Genomic DNA, 18,124 nt, shown 5'->3' with positions numbered 1-18,124 from the left:
AGAACTTGGTCGTTGCCCCGGACGCTGGCGGGGCTTCAGAGCCTTGTGTGACGGTGCGATGGGCGTCTTACGCCGCGCGCTTGACCTAATCTGACTCGCTCTTTTTTTCCGGGATTAATTATTGACACATTTGTTCGCGTTTCACGACGCGTCTTGAGTCGTACGGGGGGGGGAGTCTTCTGTGCGACTGAGTCGACTCGCGTGAGGCAGATGCAGCGTTGAGACAAAGAGAGAGCTGCAGCAAAGATGCAACAACATTTTACAGATTTTAAGATCTTGGGTGGCATTATTATTATTTTTTTGTGAATTTATTCCAGTGGTTTCTTACCAAATGCATAATTTGTTTTGTGGAGCTGTGGCTTGAAAATGTGGAAACATTTGTGAAGATGTTGATTAAAACTTTTCAGTGCTTCATCGTCAGTGTAAGCTTTTTGCCCAAATTTTTTTTATCCTTGACATCCAAGCTATGTCGGGTCATATTTAGCAGACAATGGATTGCTTCTTCACACAGTATTTGATGTTGCTTTAGATTGGGATCATTACACTTTATATAAGAATACACTTCGCCGCAGTTGAGCTTCTGAATATTTCCGGGTACATATATTAATAAAGTGTTTCAGAGCAGGAGAGCTGGGATATTTTTTCCCTGTTAGCTCATAATGGATAAGGTTGGGAGAAACCTGATCCTCGATCAGCACTTACACTCTTAGGTGTTTCATGAATATGGGCCCTGAATATTTGCTTTGAATATGGGGCCTGAATACTTGCTTTTGATCCATAACTTTCACAATGAGTTGTGGAAGGGGGGGTTGGGGGGGAAGTCACATCAGTGTGTGATCTGTGATAAACTCTTCATTAGATAAAGATCCTACAGTTAGTGCTCTCTCTCTCCCTTTCTCCTCTTTTTCCTTTCTTTTTTCCTCCCCCTCTTTTCCCTCGTCCCTCTCTGTCAGGGAGGCTTCGTTTCCAGTGTCACTGGGCTGCTTTGCCTGCGCTTTTGGGAGTAACCTTTACTCCACTTCTTGGCTTCAGAAGGCCAGTGATATTAGGCTTTTGCCACATCACATCCTCAGGAAAGCAGTCACGAAAACACACAGCGCTGTTCAGCGGGAAGGGACGCACGCTGAAAGCCTGGCTTTGTTCCGTCTGTTCGATGAGACACGGCCACTTGACCTTTCAACCTCACTTGATTTTGCCCTTTCGTCTTTAAATTTGGAGTTTTAAACTCTTTTTTTACACCTGTGTAATGGGTCGGGTACTCGTCATTGTTGCGGTGCTGAACATGGGCCACATGTCAGGATCTCAAAATGAATCCAGAAGGCTTTTGTTGTGAGCAATTTTGCAACAGCATACATGCAGCACTGGATTATTACTTTCCTTCTTCCATAAAAATTATTTCCTTGACTCAGTCACTGTTCATGCCTGTCTGTATTAATAGTTTAATTAACAGAAGGGTGGTTAATCTGCAACTGTGCTTGTCACTCTGAGGTTGCAGGTTCAATTCCCTGCCCTTGTACTCTTGGGCACAGCACCTGACCTGAGTTTCTTCACTGTGAATCCAGCAATGTAAATGGATTGTATGTCAGAACAATGATGGCAATTTAAGACACTGTGGATATCAGCATCCGCTAAATTGCGTGACGTGTAAAATTGCTTGAGTGGCGGTGTCATCGCGGTTTGATGTGGGTGGTTGTGCTGATAGCCCTGCTCTGGGGAGTCGTGCGTAAGTTTCAGAGAGAGTCGAGAGGGCGAGAGCCGGCTGTTTTTGCAGCTGACTGACTTTGGTGGAGGCTGCCGCGTTTCTGCCACAGCTGCTATGACACCTTCCGATCCCCAAACGTTCGTCTCGATGTTTCCCCCGGCTCGAGCTCCGCATGGCGTCCCGGCTAGACAGACGGCCGCAAGTTCGCCGTTGGGTGCGATCGCTGTAATAATCAGAGCCGTAAACGCACGCGTGTTCCCATTGAGCCCGGAGGGAAGGAAAAGCGGATGTGCTGTCGCTTTGGCACGATTACTGAGGTGAATACGAAACTTGAGGATTTTAAACAAGGTGCACCGACAGTTACAGATTCATTGCAGCTGTCGTTGTTGATGATTATAACATTAAAGCGCTGGAATGAAACTGCATCATAAACACACAGGTCATAAATGAAAGTTTAAACTCCTGGAAATGTTTATTTTTTTTCGTTAAACAAGTGAAGTAAAATTGCATTTAACTGCCTTTTGGTAGACTCTAAATTTGTTTTATTTTTAACAATCTCGTGCTCCAGATCCTCCGCAAACACACTGATACAGGAATACTAACACGTAGCATTTTGAATGTGTTTATTTAAATGAAAGGTGTGACTTTTTTTTTTTTAATTCCAGCATTTTTACCCACAATATTACGGAGATTGATGAGGCGTAATTTCATAACTTTGCATTGCTGGACACTTCCAGTTTCATGCCCGCTGGGGCGATCGGTTAGTCAGTTACTCTGATGTGCGTGTTATTGAGGTTCTGCTGTAATTTTATGTAATTTCACAGCATTTCCCTTCTCAACCTCCTCTCCATCCTCCCATAGACAACACCCCCCCCCCCCCCCCTTGGGGCCCCAAACCATTCCTCCTGTCTAATGGCTTGTGATGTTCCCATGAGCCTCTTGGTGGCCCACCCAGCGCAGGATGCCTCCCTCTTATTTTCCTAAACTCTCAGCGGAGGTTCAGATTGGATGGCTGACAAGCCGCGCTCCGGTGACGTCTGCCTTCTTCTTCTTCCTTTCCTTTCCTTTCCTTTTCTTTTTCTTTTCCTCCGTTACACCGCCTGTCTTAGTGCGCGCGTGGTCTTAGTGTTCCTCTCCTTCGGCTGTGACCGGTCAGCAGGGCAAAACTTTCAGGGCCCCTTCACACCTTCTCAAAAACTCACTTTCCCAGAATTCCTAGCACCTCGCTGAGTCAGGTGGACGTGCAAAGTTTACCTCACTGGTCTCAGAGTTTTAACGGTTTCCCCTGGTCCCCGAGCCTCCCAACACTTAGTCCTTTCAGCTCATTTAAAATGGCAGAGCTGATTATTTCTGCTCCTTTTTTAAATCAGATATTGGTTTTACTTTGACTGGCTTGCCTGGCTTCAGGGCCCCAAGTTTGTTCCTTTTATTCCGAATTACATCAGCGAGCCCCCTTGTGCCTCTTTTTTTTCCCCCCTCTGCCTCTTCAGCAACTTCGCACATTTAACTGACTGTCAAAATGGCCGTGAAAAATAACTTCTGGAAAGGTTGTCTTGCAGACCACTTAATTGCATTAACAACAGTCGCTTGTCTGTGATGCTTTTGTAACACGACCAGCAGACCCTCTTCAGATAACGTTTTCTTGGCTGCTGTAAGGATGAGTTTTCTCAGTTTTATTTTATTTTATCTATGTATTTATTTTGGTATTCTAAAGCTGCTGTCATCGCAACGGCCGCTCAGCGAAAAAGTGAACGGGATTTGACCATGAGGCGGCTGGGCAGGGATGCGGTTGCCAGATCCACTGTTAAGTCCCCGCCGCTCTAATCGCGCCGCGTGTCTCTGAGGGACGGCGCTAACCGACCGCCGCGCAGGAGGCTTTTCCGCCTGCTCCTGCCGCCACCGTCCCGCCGTTGCCGCCGTTACCGCGAGAACGTAGAGTATCTGCTTTTATTACTCACCCACATCTGAAAGCCGATGAGTAATGCGTGGGCTTAATGTGGAGAGCGCAAGAGGAGGAGGAGGAGGAAGAAGAGGAGGAGGATGTGGGTGGCGGTGGAGGAGGGGTTGAGAGAGAGTGAGAGAGAGAGGGGGGGGGAGGGTGAGAGGGAGAGAGGGAAAGAGAGGGAAAGAGAGAGAGAGGGAGGGAGGGAGGGTGAGAAAGATGGAGAGAGAAAGAGAGTGAGAGTAAGAGTGAGAAAGAGAGAGGGTGTGTGTGTGTGAGAGAAAGAGAGAGGGAGAGGGGGGGTGTGAGAGAAAGAGGGAGAGAGAGAGAGAGATTAGGGCTGCGCAGTGTTTATAACATCCTTTCATGTCTGTGTAAACAAACAGGGGCAGTATTAGAGGGAAGGGCGTAATGGGGGTTTGCTCCAGGATGACATCATTTGCATGACCTAACGATCCGACACAACAGAGTCTCATCTCCCCGCCACTCCGCTCCTGCTCCTTCACTTCCACACGCACACGCACACACACACGCACACGCGTGTGCTGAACCGCAACACGCACTGCGTGCGTCACTGATCTGACTCTTCTCTGAAAATGGAGGCCTGGCTTTTTGGAGTTTTCTTGGAGCTCCAGTTGGGCAGAATTTCTTAGTTGTGTAGAATGTATAACCAGAAGCAGGCACTTCCCCCCCCCCTATGTAGTTTTGTCCCATTTAGGAGGGGGGGGGGGGAATCTCATCTGCCATACTTGAAATTCTGAATTTCTTGAACAGATATTTTACTTTTTTTTTTTTTAATGTACTGCATCGAATAGCCGGTTTTGATTCTTTCCATCTCATCTGCAGGTGTGTGGGCTACATCAGTCCCACATATGATGAAGCACTTGAACGCTCTCGGTTTGATTCAGCGGTGTGTTAACGCTCTCCTCCCCTCCCCTCCGCCCCCCTCTGCGCAGATCTCGTCTCACTCCTGGCCTGTGAAGCTGTGCTCGCTTCCGTACGTCGGGCCATTACGGCTGGCGCTTCCTCTCAAACGGGCTTCAGTCCCGGTCTTTCAGGGCCAATTAAACAAATTACTTGATTAAATTGACCTGGGAAAGGAAATGGCGGGGGGGGGGGATGGGGATGGGGGGGCTGTTTAGTCGGCCCTGACCTCTGCCAGGGTTAATTAACCTGATCTACCCAAGAGCCTTTGAAAGCCCGCCCTTTTTTTCCTGTCGTCAAAAAGGACGGTTTAGCTGCTGTTTGGGCCAAAACTGAGAGGGTATTTGCGTTTTTTCACCAGATAGTGTGGGGGAATTTCACTGTTTCACTGTAGGAAACAATGGAAACGTAGCCACTGGAAAAAAAAGGTGTTTTCATTAAGGCTAGATCACTGAAGAACGGCTTAATTGTACCTTTAGAAGAGAAAAGTCCAGTCGTAAGATGCAAAACAGTCTCATGACTGTATGTCTGTAGCCATAACAAGCTTTCATTTTCCCCTACAGTTTAGGTCTGAAAAGCTGACTGATGCAGTCGAATACCTCTTCTTGGTCCACACTGGTTTGTCCAAGTTACCCTGGGCCATTGAACTCTGTTTCCTTGCTCTCCAAGAACAGCGAAGATACTGGAATCATGCTCTTAGCTTTCCCACTGATTATTGCCTCAGCATTTGAAAAAAACAAAACAAATGATGTAGTCGGAAATAATTAGAGACAGTCACGCCCGTGTTCTTCTCTGTGTCTGTTCTGGGCTGATATCCATAGCTACGCTGTGTCGACACCCACTCGTGATGTCACTCAGAGGTCCTTTTCGTGCTGCCCTCCCGGGGTACGGGGTTCGTCCACCCAGGTGGGGGCACAGCCTCAGTTTACCTGCGCCTGTACCTGTAGTTGTGTCTCTTCGAAAGCTGCACATTGCGTCGGCCAGCAGGAGGCGCTGTGGAGCATGTCCTCCACTGCTCCGGCCTGGCTGTAGGCATTTCTCTCCCAGGCTGCGGAAGGCAGAGGTGTGCATCTCTGTGAGTGGGCAGAGTCAGTCAATCTGGTCATCCTCGGAAACTTACCGTTCGTGAAGAACACCTCAGAAGCCGTGTTTTCATTTTTCAGCTTCCAACCAAAACACTCTCTCGCTCTCTCCGCTTTCATTTTCAGAAAAAATGTAAAAGTCATAAAATGTCTAAACGTGAATGTTGGTATTTGGTTTACTTATTTGTGTGTTTTCTGACATTTAGAAAATACAGTTGTACCCAAGTGTCCAGTCATGTTGTTAATTTTGTTGCCACAACATAATGACTTGCACATTTTTCACTATCCAATCATCGCTGTAAAATGACAAACAAAAAATGTAAGAAGACGTGCTGAATTCTAAAGGAATACTATTAAAAATGTTACCTTTGGATTGTTCTTGGCGAGGCAGATATTCATTATACACACTTATAAATATGTGTTATGATCAAAAATATATACTTTTCTTGGGTCTCACCATTTGAATTTTATTTTTGTTAAGAAAAAGAAATATGCCCTCTGCCACTCCATATATAGAGACGATGCTCTGCATTTGCGTCAGAGTTGGATTTAAAAATTTAACACCGGGTGGGGGGGGGGATTGTGGCCACAGTAGTGTGTAGGCAACGGGTCAGACTGCAAAACGAACACTTTCAAACCAGCTCTGCGTCCCGTGACCCATGACTTCATCCCTTTCCTGTTCTCTCTCTCTCTCTCTTTCGCTCTCTCTCTCCCTCTATCATGGGCTGGGTTCAAGGTGACTGAGTGGCCCCCTTTCATGTTGTGAAACGCAGCAAACCTGGGCCCTGGGCCCGGGTGTAGAGGACTTCCCTCCTTTCCCCTGCGTCAGCACTTTGGCCCCGACTCCGAAGCCGCTCGCGCGCGGTGCGTTCGCTGCCAGTTCTCCAGAGCCTAATCGGTTATGGCAAAGCTGTTCGGGCTCGCAGCGGTAAACAAAAATACGAGCTGACAAAAAATAAAACGCTTACTGTGACGAGCAGGGATAGTGTCAGGGAGCTCTTAAAAATGTTTTTTTTAAAGTACACCGTGTGCAATTTATTAGCATTATTTAAGGGGTTATAATTTTACTGGAGAATCGCGAGCATTAGGATACACGTTAGCCTGTGGTTCTGTTTTTATACAAAGGGTTTGACAACTGTGAGAACAGGCAATTGCAGCGTCCAAGCAAGACCGCGTTTCCCCTAGCGTCCCCGGCAGCTCATTGCTTATCTCTCCGATCGTTTCTGGGCAGAAATTCTCCTTTTTTGGGTTTGCACTGCGGAGACCCACGGATATTCCGCATTCCTAACCTTACGTTGTGCTTATTTATTTGCTTTTACTGAAGGAATTACTGAGATTAAATGTGACGTGTGTTCCACGGCTTCGTATTTAGGTTACGTTAAGTGCCTCGGATGGAGGTGCGGCAGTGGTTTCCCACGCGTAATTCAAACCCGCAACCGTCAGGTTTCCAGCAGTGTTTCAAGTCCTGCGTTGTGCTGCGCTTTTGCATTGGTGCATGGCCGCTACCTATCTTGGGTAGAAGTACACAGTATTGAAAGGAAGCTATCAATCTCTCCCGAAGCTTATCTACGGCGAGGGAAGCGTGATTTAGGATAAAAAATCACAGATTTTTTTTATTTTTTAGAATGCCACTTTGCATATCCAGCAAAGCTCTCGTAGTAAGGAAGCGCAACATGCATCGGTCTCTCTTTGCCGAGCGTCCGGGGGACGCACATAACCCTAAAACACGGCTAACTTTGACTCACGGTGATCACGTGGGAAATGAAATCAAGATGAACTTGCCATTTTAATGGGTGTGTATGTGTGTGTTTTAAATCTAGAACATTCTGTGCAAGTTGTCTTGGGCGTGGCCTCTCGGCATTACCGTCATCTGATTATTGTGGGATTTGGAACTGATGGGCTTTGCGGTGTTTCCTGCTGGCTTTTGTCCACTTCGAACAGAATTCCTTAAGATTCCCAAGTGAAGGTGGGGAAGGCCAGTGTTTGGATCAGCAGACTGTAAACTGCGTCAGAGTCAATACTATGGAGTCTGTCTGGGGAACTCATGCAGAGAAGCTTATGAACCCTGTGAGATGTTGTTGCCAACAATCCGGAAGAGATTTTTGGCATGCATACATACATGATACATTCATACCTACCTACTTAATACATATATACGTATGTACATACATACTGCACGTACATGCATGCAGCAAAAATGAATAGTTTACTTGAGACTTGGTGATACTAAGTGTAGTATTTTGTGTCGTATTTTATCAAAATATTGATTTTACATCACCAGTGTTAACTTTGTGTGATTTAACACCATGATTCTAAAGGGTCAGTTTAGTACAATAACCCATATGTACATCCATCCATCCATTGTTCAACGCACTTATTCCTGGTCAGGGTCACAGGGCGCTGGAGCCTATCCCTGCATGCACTGGGCGAGGCCTTGCCTACATGCATTTTTTTTGTTTCTTCTCCCTCAGTGGACTTGCTAAGATTGCTAATCTTTGTCTGTCAATAAGGATCTTAAATATGGGATGAGACCTGAAGCGATGTAGAGATTATTTGCTGGTCAGTGTGTCTGTGAGACGCTGTAAGGAAATCTAAGAAGAGTCCCTTCCCACTCACCATCTTTGTAAATGAGCTGAGGATTGGTGGCTTTTTTTCTTCTACACATATTTATGGATCTGGTTTACGATATGCAAGCTAGTATCTTCTTCGGTTCCTGTAATTACCACGCCTCACTTCATGTTTTGCACAATGACTCCATCTGTTCTTTTTCTGGTACCTTACCAGCTAGCTACATGATGTCATCTGCATTTAGGCTAACTCTAGAAATGTAAATCCGACTCGGAAGGATTTGTGGTGCAAAGATCTTATTAGAATGCTGAGTCATATTGTAATTTTATCGTGGAACTGATTGTGCTTCATATTTGAATTTGCAATTCTAATAGGTGTTGTTATTGGCTAGTTAAATACCCAATTGGCTTGCAAAAATCTGTGAAAATTAGGTTAATATTAGCCTCTGATGCAAAAAAAGTTTATCATCTTTATCATCTTTGTTGTAATATTCTTTCCATAAAGTGCTTGCATGAGTGAAATAATCAAGAAGATGGTGTGCAAAGATATGTATTAAGCAGAACTCATTTAAATGTTTTTTTTTTTTTTCTGTGTGCCGAGCCATCCGTATCACATGTCTGTCTCTGTACACGTATCGAATGGCTGCAGCCACCGTGATGAGAACGTGCGTCACTGCCTGGCCTCACAAACACTAGGCTGTGAGCAGGTCTGTCTGCAGCAGGAGGAACATCTGAACACAGAGCTGAGAAAAGACAATGGCTCAGGAACTAGTGAGGCAGTTTCACGTCCCCTTTTCAAGTCCGTAGCATTTTTTTTGGTTCAGCGCTGATGCCGTGCAGCCCACACGCGATCAGGATTTGGAGAAACGTAACAGACCTTGCTGCCTGTTGCTTAGTCACTCGTTTGAGCATAATTCTCATGACTAGTGACATGCAACCGTTACGCAAAAGCATAAATCCTATAAAGCTATCCTCCAGAATGTGTTCTTACGCAACTTCAGTACGGTTGAGTGACTCCTAAGAAAGACAACCATCGGACCTTGTGGTGGATAACAGCACTGATGGTCTCTATGTTTTTGTATTTTTTTTTAAATAATTAAAAATATGTATATATTTCGGGGAATTTTCCATGTGTCATGCGAAACCCCTGTGGGGTGTGTGAACGTGTGAGAACAGGGAGCGTGTGTGCAGGGGTAGAGCGTGGGGGGGTGGATATTTAGCCCGGAGGGCCAGTGGAGAAGGAGAGGCGGCGAGGGTTTGCTCTTTTTTGCGGCTGTTGTGACTGACGGACTGTTCACCTGTGTCACATCTGCGGCTGCTGTGGGCGGGAGCCAGCAGGCCTCGCTATGCGTTAGCGTACGCTGGTTTAGCTGGCGGGATAAATGCTTCGGATTCCCGCAGGCCGCGGTGACGCTACGTAGGGCGGATGACTGGGCTCGGCTTTCTCCCACAATGCCCTGGGGCCTGACCCCCCCCCCCGCCCCCCCTCTGCTGAGCGCATCTCGTCCGTCACCGTCTGGAGCAGGGTCACGCACAGGGCCAGACCTGTGCCATTTCACTGTCATCCCAGGACCGGTGTGCCAACGCAGCCCAGAGCGGCGCTGATCTTATCATTGTGCAAAGTTACAGTGTGTGACCGACAGCCGTGGAGCGCTTTCCAGTCACTTGCGTGTCATGACAGGGGCGAGCTCTGGCGTTTCAGCCCCCTTTGCCTGGAGGGGAGGGGGGGGGGGGGAGGGCTGAAACCCCAGAGCTCACCCCTGTTATGACACGCAAGTGACTGGAAACCGGGGCTGGGGGGGAATTTTTCAAAGGGGCTCTATACCAGAAAACCGTTCTTGGTTGCAGTATGGGATGTCATATGGGGCTGTTGGGAAGGCTGCAGGCCGTGTATTTATCTGTGGAATGTCGTATAAGCGAACGCATGCTTTTTCTGCAGGCAATTTCTTATCTTTTTCCTGATCTTTTACTGTAAATGAGATCAGAGTTTCGCCTGATTACGCAGCGTGAAGGACATATTTAACGCATTCTTCGGCCTTCCCGGAGAGCTAATGTAGTCTACAGCGTGTGTGTGTGTGAGGCTGGAACTTTTATCAACAGGCCATCCCTCAGTGTAGATTAACCTGGAGAAAGTCTCTGATTGGACAGGAGGTCATGACCTGCTCGTGACTCCGCCCCCCTGCCCTTTTGCCTCCCTTCTGCATGGCCCTTTTTACACATTCCACCAAAATCTTGCCGCTTCCCGCCACAGTTTGAACCCCGGGGGTGACGGTGGAGAGCCGACAGCTGCTCTCCATCTTCTTTCGGCAGAGCAGCTTGCCCCGCAGCGGATATTTGCGTCCGTAACGAGTTTTGATCTTAAGAGAAAATGAGCTTGCGGCGCGAGCATCAACAGAAAGGTCGATGTCTGCTAGGTTGTGCGGTTTTGGTTACCACAGGCTTTTAGAATGGATCTTTTACTTGCATGAACATACATTGCAGAACCTTAATGCATTTCAGATCTGTCACAGTTGCAGCTTAAAACTGAGCTTTGCTTTTATGTAGTTCCTCTTTTTTTAATCACCTTTCCTATTTATTTAAAAGCACTTATTTTATTTAGCATGTATTTTATCCTGTAAAGTAATGTATTGCTTTTTTTGAATCCGCTGTGAGGCTCTTTGAGCTGCTTGTTTCATTGTTTACGAGATGCTCAATGAAAAAGCTTATTATTATTGTTGAGGAAGCTGCTCTGGGACGACCGAACGCTGAAAGCTCTCGCGGGACATTCTGGGGGACGCGTGCCCTCCCTCCGCACCCCATCCCTCCGTCCTCTCGTCCCCTCAGCAGAGTCTCCTCCCTCTCTCTCCGCAGGTGGCGGAGGAAAGCGCAACGGCCGGAGCAAGAAATGGAAGGAGATGCTGAGGCTGCCGCACATCAGCCTGTGTGAGGAGCTGAGGCAGACCGTAGGTATGTGCTGGGGGCGAGGGGGGGTGGGGGGGAGGCGTTGCGCATGACCAGTTAGGACATGCAGTGTGTAACGTGCTGGGAAGGGGGGGGGATTATGGGGGGGGGGGGCTCTGTGCTGCGAAGGGGGGGGGATTATGGGGGGGCTCTGCGCATGACCAGTTAGGGCATGCAGTGTGCACATGTGCTAGGCGGGGTTTGAGGGCAGGGGTTACGGGGAGGGGGGGGTCTGCGTATGACCAGTTTGGACATGCACTGAGTGTGTATATGCTGGGGGGGCTTATAGGGAAAAGCTGTATATGAGTTGTTCCGTTACGAATGAGTGATCATTGGTGCTAGCTTCCACTTATTTCCTAAGTCGCATATTACATATCTTATAATGGAACTGCCTGCTAGTGCAAGTTGAGCGTTTTTTGGCTATTAAACACTATATAAGCTTTCGAAAGGGCTGTAGTTTTTAAATTATTTTCCTCAATATCCCACCACAGCATTCCCTGGCTTGCATCACAAATAGGAAAATCTCACAGAGTTTTGATGGAGAAACCTGCAGACCACAGATGTTTTTGTGTTTTCCCAAAAGATCTTTCAAGCAGTTGTGATGAAGCCAGTTTAGGTCTGTGAGGACACAGCTGGTACCTGGCTGTGATGTGGTTCGCTGAGTGCTTAGCTGTGGCCTGCTGGAACTCGCTGGAACTCGCTGGAACTCGCTGGATCTCGCACTGCTGGGCTGGTCCAGGACTTGCCTTCTGGTGACAGTCCAGAATCCCACACTGTTGTAATCATCCTAGCATCGCGAGGGAATGGGAAATGGGCCTGGTGGGTGGTACGGGAGGGAATTTAAATTTCTTGAGTGCGTATGTCACTCTGTTGTTACTAAGTAACATACGTACACATACAGTCACGCGTGTGCTTGCAGTGACACGTGCATCCGCTGTTACCGTCTCATTTTTGGGGTTCCCGGAGGCTCTGTCTCTGGGGTGTCGCTTGCCTCATCGCCGAGGTTCCGTGCAGTTAGTTGTTGGTGTGATTCTGTCGCTGATTCGATGCTGAGGGGATATAGCCCCCCATGGTGGAACGCTCTGGTAGACTCTCTGTGAGCGTTGGCTCTCCCAGACCAGGTCCAAGGCATCGGGATGGCCTCCCTCCCTCCTCGCTACGACGTGGGGGCCTCTTCGCTTCCAGCTGGGCGGTGAAGGGGTCCGAGAAGCAGCCCGATCTCAGCAGGAAACAATCGGGAGGAAATGTGTTTCTTTTGGAATGGCCTCGGTGGTCTGCGTCGCCTTCTGCCTTGGCGAGGGGGGGGGGTCTTGAGATTGGAGCGGGCTGGGTCACGGACCCATTCGCGTCACTCTTCACTAATTTGTAACGAGCGCAGGCTCTGCGCCAGCGTGGTGCACCTGCGATGTGTGACGAGGCCATCAAAACCTGTAAGGAGTGCGTGTTCGGATATCAGCCATAGTTAGATTAAGTGATGATGAGCCGCCAGATAACGTGTCGCCTATATACAGGTGATAGGCCTATATACAGTATCTGGTTACAAGGGGTATCCAGATACTTTTTGATCACATGGTGTACATACCCATGCATCACCACTTCAGATATCGTCCTGACGTTTGATGTGACCAATGGGGACCGTGTCCACAGGCGGGTCCATGGATGCGCCTTCCGCACGGTTCTGATGAGCAGCCCCAGCTGTTGGCGCCTTCTGTTTCACGCGGCAGGTGCCAGGGAGTTTATATTTAGCAGGATGTGGCAGATGTTACCCAAGCTATTAAAGCCCAATTTCAGTGGCAAACCAGCAGCTCTGTCAGCCCACCTCTGCAGGCTTGCAACCGACCTTAGTCACTGCTGCGTTGGACTGAATTTGAGTCAGTCGTGAAGTTTTCTTTTTTGAGGTGCGGAATCTGCAGTGAAGATCTACGGCTTTGTGGTTAAGCTGTTTGCAATGCCCAATACCCTGCTTTTGTAGTCAAGAAGTGTAATAGATTGTATTTATGGCTTGTACGGATGAACTTTGTGTGGCTAGGCATTAGTGAGCTCAGCTTCTAGATTTAACAATCGAAGATAAACGTTGTACCTAATTGTAACTATTGGAGTCCCAACGTTAATGAGGAACGGGTTCTCTCCCATTTTGAACAGAAACTGCTGTTTTCTTGGTACATTACCCAGCTGGAGAGTAACTTCCTTATCTTGTTACTCTGTAGATTTCGGTAGGTAGCGGTACACCACAGGTCACTGCTATTCTAAGCCCATACGTTTGGAGGAGAATTAGCACTTCCAGGTCACGTGTCCTCCTGGCTATAGCAGCCGTTTAAAGTCTGATGCTGTGTGTTTATTTTGTTTTTTTAATCTGTATTATAGCACAACCTACAAGTTCAGCACTTTTTCACCTAAATCCTGGTCGGCTGCCTGATTTATTTACAGGCTATATAAACTGTCAAAGGCCTCTAGTTTGGGGATTTTCCTTAATAACCCAGGAGGGCATTCCCTTGCCTGCATCGCAAATAAGGCCCTCCATACATTAAGAAAATCACAGACGTTGGTGGAGAAACCTGCAGACCAAATGGCTCGTGGTATTTTTCCAAAGCGGACTATTCACAAAGTCATAGCGGACTATTCACAAAGTCATAGCGGACTATTCACAAAGTCATAGCGGACTATTCACAAAGTCATAGCGGACTATTCACAAAGTCATAGCGGACTATTCACAAAGTCATAGCGAACTATTCACAAAGTCATAGCGAAGCCAGTTTAGGTCTGAGGGCAGAAAAAAAAAGCAGGCCGATCTCAGCAGGAAACAATCGGAGGAAATATGTTTCTTTTGGAATGGCCTCGGTCTGAGTCTAGAGTCCTGCTTTCGACTTTTGACGTGTGAGTTGGGGGATGCAGTGATGGGGTGTGCTGTATTTTGTGTGTGTGTGTGTTTGTGTGTGTGTGCATGCGCTTGTGTGCTTGTGCGACAGAGAGAGAGAGAGAGAGATACAGACCAGATGTGAGAGAGAATGTCAGATGTGCATGTGTGTGTGTATGTATGTGTGCTTGTATGTGCGTGTGTGTGTGCGCTCGTTCACACATTGTTCTGGGTACTGAGACCCTGTGATCTCCGCTGGGTCTGCTGGAATGTGGTTGAAGGCCTGCTGTGTTGCCCCAGTGAGAGGGGCTGGAGGAGGGCTGGGCTGGTATGTGCACCAGCAGGACCGACGTGGGCGTACGGATCTACGGAGGCCTGGGACGCACCCCTTATCCGCTACACCGCGATCCGTTCCTCCCCTGGCTTCAGAACCTGCTAAGAGCTGGGCCTTTCCACTCCTGTATGTAGGCCTGCGTGTACTTGTCGGCGTGCTGTATTTATATGTTTGTTTATGAGTTCCTGAAGCACAGTTGCACACTGTAGAGACTCATTTAAGGCAGCAGTGAACAAACATCCTGCAGCCGTCCAGAGGGGAAACGCATCGACGGTCCTCATAAACATGTGTGTGTGATACGGTCCCTGTAATAACTCACCGTGTCAGGCCTTAGGCCTTTTGGCAAATAACGTGACATTTTGGAGAGTGCATTAATCCAGTCCCTGTTTAAAGGATGGCTAGGATCTGTCCTGTGCTGCAGATTGATGGCTACCCTCTTTCCTAAATTATTCTGTTATCATAGAGGACAGCTTTTTTTTTTGTTTAGGGCCTGCCTGTGCTCTTCTCTGGGCTGACGGGGGCTGGGAGTGGGGCTTTTAACATTGGATTGGGGGGGGTGGGGGTGGCTGTGTGTGTGTGTGTGTGTGTGTGTGTGACTGTGAATTTGTCCTTGTGTGTGTGTCTGCTTATGTGTGTGTGGGAGTGCATCTATGTGTCTTTATGCCCCTGTGTGTGTGTGTTCGTGTGTGTGTCTGTCTGTGTGAGTGTTTCTATGTGGGTATGCACACAGTCTTCTTCTGCATTGAGGTCCTAACATGAAGCTTTGAGCCCTGGCAGGGAGCGGGGGGACGGGGGGGTGTGGTTTGGGGAGGTGACGGACAGCGTGCGGCCGACGGCCAGCGGTGCTCCGAGGGCAGGGCTGCGGCATGCTGGGATTTAGAGTAACAGCCACACCGCGGCCGGAGAGGAACGCTGCGCGCGGCGAGCCGTATGACGCACAGCCTGCTGTCGCCAGCGAGGGCGCACGCCTCCCCCCGAAACCCACTGGGGTGGCTCGGAGGTGGGGCGGGGGGTATCGCCTTGGCTGAGCCACGTTTCGGGGGCCCCGCTGCGGCGGAGGTCCTGGGGCGAGAGAGAACCCCCCCGAGAGGTGCAGCTAGCAGCTGTGGCTACTTGCCGGGCTGTCCCAGCTCCAGTTTTTAATTTTCTCGGTCTGCGGTGGAGCGGCGGGGCATTCTTTGAAGGGCTCTAACGTCATCCCCCCCCCCACCCCCCCACCCCCGCCCGTGCCTCTTAAGGAAAACACTGGGGCCTCCCGTCTGTTTTCTTAGATGTGGTTCACAGGCTGTTCCCGCGGCCGCTGCCCGGTTCTCACAGCTACGAAGTCACAAATTCATCAAGCGGCTTTTTTTTTTTCCTTTTCTTTTTTTTTTTTCCTTCCTTCTTTCTTTCCAGGGAAAGTTCTGGAGGTGATCAAATGGGCAGCATGTCCTGGAAAAGCAGCGGAATTCTATGGTTCAGTGATCAGAATGAACTATGAATTCAGACTGGTTTATTTTATTTTGTTTTTTTGCTTGCTGTTCACCGCCCCCCCCCCCCCCCCCCCCCCCCACACCCGTCACTGACCCACCATCCTTGTGTATGATTGGTCATTTAGAAGTACTGCAGATTTGGTAAATCCCGTGCGTTACTGTAACTGCAGTTCACGCTGCCAGTGATCCACATGCTTGTTATGTTATGCAACAAATTCTGTTCATATTCATCCCAGACCATTTATAGATTGTTCTTGTTTCTGTTGAAATATCTAATGACCGATTGCATATTTGTTCTTTAATTTCTATTTATATAAAAAAAGAGTGTATATATATTTTTTAAATATATAGTATTACGTGTCTGTCAGAGAAAGGGTAGCGAGTGGAACATTTTGGAAATGCCATTTCAGTAAATTAAATTTGGTGTCATGAAAATTATAAGCTACATTCTAGGAAAATGATTCATTTCAGTGTAAATGAATAGGACATTCAGAACCTTGTATTACTCCCAGCTTGTTGTTTTTAGAATAGCTGGGAGACTGCTTAGACTCACATCCCATGACTATAATCATTCATGGAGTGTAAACTTGAAGAATCATATTAATTTGATTTAGGTGGTGCCTGAGAGACACGTTCAGTGCTGAATAGCTTCAGAAGTGTTGTATGAAATATATAAGCATATTCATCACGCACACCAGCCTGTACATCCAGGGAAATTCAATTTGGGATGAAACAAGATTTCTCTGAAGGAATTTTTATCATGGTGCACTAGGCAGTAGGATTATACAAAAGCAACGTTTGGGTGCAAACTAATGAAATGGGAGGTGGGGAGGATAAAAAAAACGAATTATATCAAACCATGAAAAAATGGAGAGAGAGATTAACGAAAGACCACAGGATGTGCAGGCCTATATGTTTTCTGCAGGGGTTAGGCCTATTTTGTAAAAATTTTCTTGCAGAACTGTGGAAAAGGATCTCAGCCAATGAGAGCGCTGATAGGGCGGGGCACTTACTGTCATCGTTGCTGTTGTTTATCGGAGAGCAGGAAGCTGTGGTTAGGTGGGCCGGGGTGGTGCTGCCGTTTGTGTGTGTGTGTGTGTGTGTGTGTGTGTGCGTTAGTAACAGCGAATCTGAGCGGGTCTCCCTGTGCCTGTGCTGCTGTGTCTCCCTGTGCCGGTGCCTGTGCCCGTGCCTGTGCTGCTGCCCTTGTGTTTGTAAGAACAGGAAGCCTCCGTCCAGCCTTAGTCCTTGTGAAGGCTTCAGACGGCTCTGCTGAAGAAGAGTCCAGGACCCGCCATGTGCTTAAGCAAACGTCCGCGCCGCACATTTCACACTTCTCTCTTAATTTGGTGTGGAGAATTTAGTTAAGTATGATGTCGTACAGAGTGATAGAAATGCTACTTTTTACTGTAAATGGCCTGGTATCCTTGACGGTTCCATGATGTATTTGCAAGTTCTGCAAAAAAACCAAGAACCTAACTGTATATATTCTTAATTTTAAAGCCCTCCAAAATGATATAAACGTAATTGTTCGTTGCCCTAATCCTCCCTAATCACATCCGTGTTATTTAACAGTGTGCGCTTTAGAAAGGAAATGCAGAAATACTGAGAATAAACTGAAAATATATTTCAATTACACGTGAATTCACAAAATATTCCAACACGTCATAAATGTATGGACAAAAATACGAATTATTGCTGGTGTCAGGAATTGCGGATTGAAATATGCAGCATGTAAAAAACAATACATTACAGTGGCGGCAGGGGGGATTGGCGCGGTGGGGGGGGTTGTTTGCGGCCTGTATTTCGCGGTGGAGGACGCAGTGGATTGTTCAGTGATTAAGCGCCGCGGGTCTCGGACGAGCGTCCCCGCGAAGCACGGGCCGGCTAGCTGCTGTCCCGTCCCCGGTACACAGAATTCGCCCGGCGGGTTTCCTCGACGGGCTGCTAAGCCGGTTTGGACGTTTTTGGTGTTTAACTGTGAAAATGAAATGAGGGCGAGAATTTGGGAGCTTGCAAACGTAGCGCTACGTTTAGTCCCATGGCCTATTTATAACATGACATAACATCTTATATATAGACTGTGGGCTAACGTAGTGTTAATGACATGACCTGACCTGACATGACATGATGACGTAACATAATGACTGACATGAACAGGCCATTCAGCCCAACAATGCTCGCCATTTTCCTACCACTTAAGTGTGCCTAGTGCTCAGTTTACCTACAAACCACATAGAATCTAGCACCAATTCAAGCCTGATCTTGAAATCCTCCACTGTTTCTGCCTCTACTACATGACCTGGC

General features: G+C 47.8%; 1 protein-coding gene across 1 annotated transcript in view; it reads left to right on the top strand.

Moving 5' to 3' along the window:
• The window catches only part of LOC118231715 (G protein-coupled receptor kinase 4-like), a 54,357-nt gene that overhangs the window by 12,767 nt on the left and 23,466 nt on the right, over positions 1-18,124 (top strand). The window contains exon 2 of the mRNA XM_035425821.1: positions 11,068-11,163. Coding sequence (XP_035281712.1) covers positions 11,068-11,163 — 96 coding nt within the window. The remainder of the gene's footprint in view (positions 1-11,067; positions 11,164-18,124) is intronic.

Source organism: Anguilla anguilla, chromosome 7, assembly GCF_013347855.1.
Source record: "Anguilla anguilla isolate fAngAng1 chromosome 7, fAngAng1.pri, whole genome shotgun sequence".
Classification (NCBI taxonomy): Eukaryota; Metazoa; Chordata; class Actinopteri; order Anguilliformes; family Anguillidae; genus Anguilla; species Anguilla anguilla.
The sequence above is the reverse complement of the archived record's forward strand: the minus strand, read 5'-3'. Positions and strand labels throughout refer to the sequence as shown.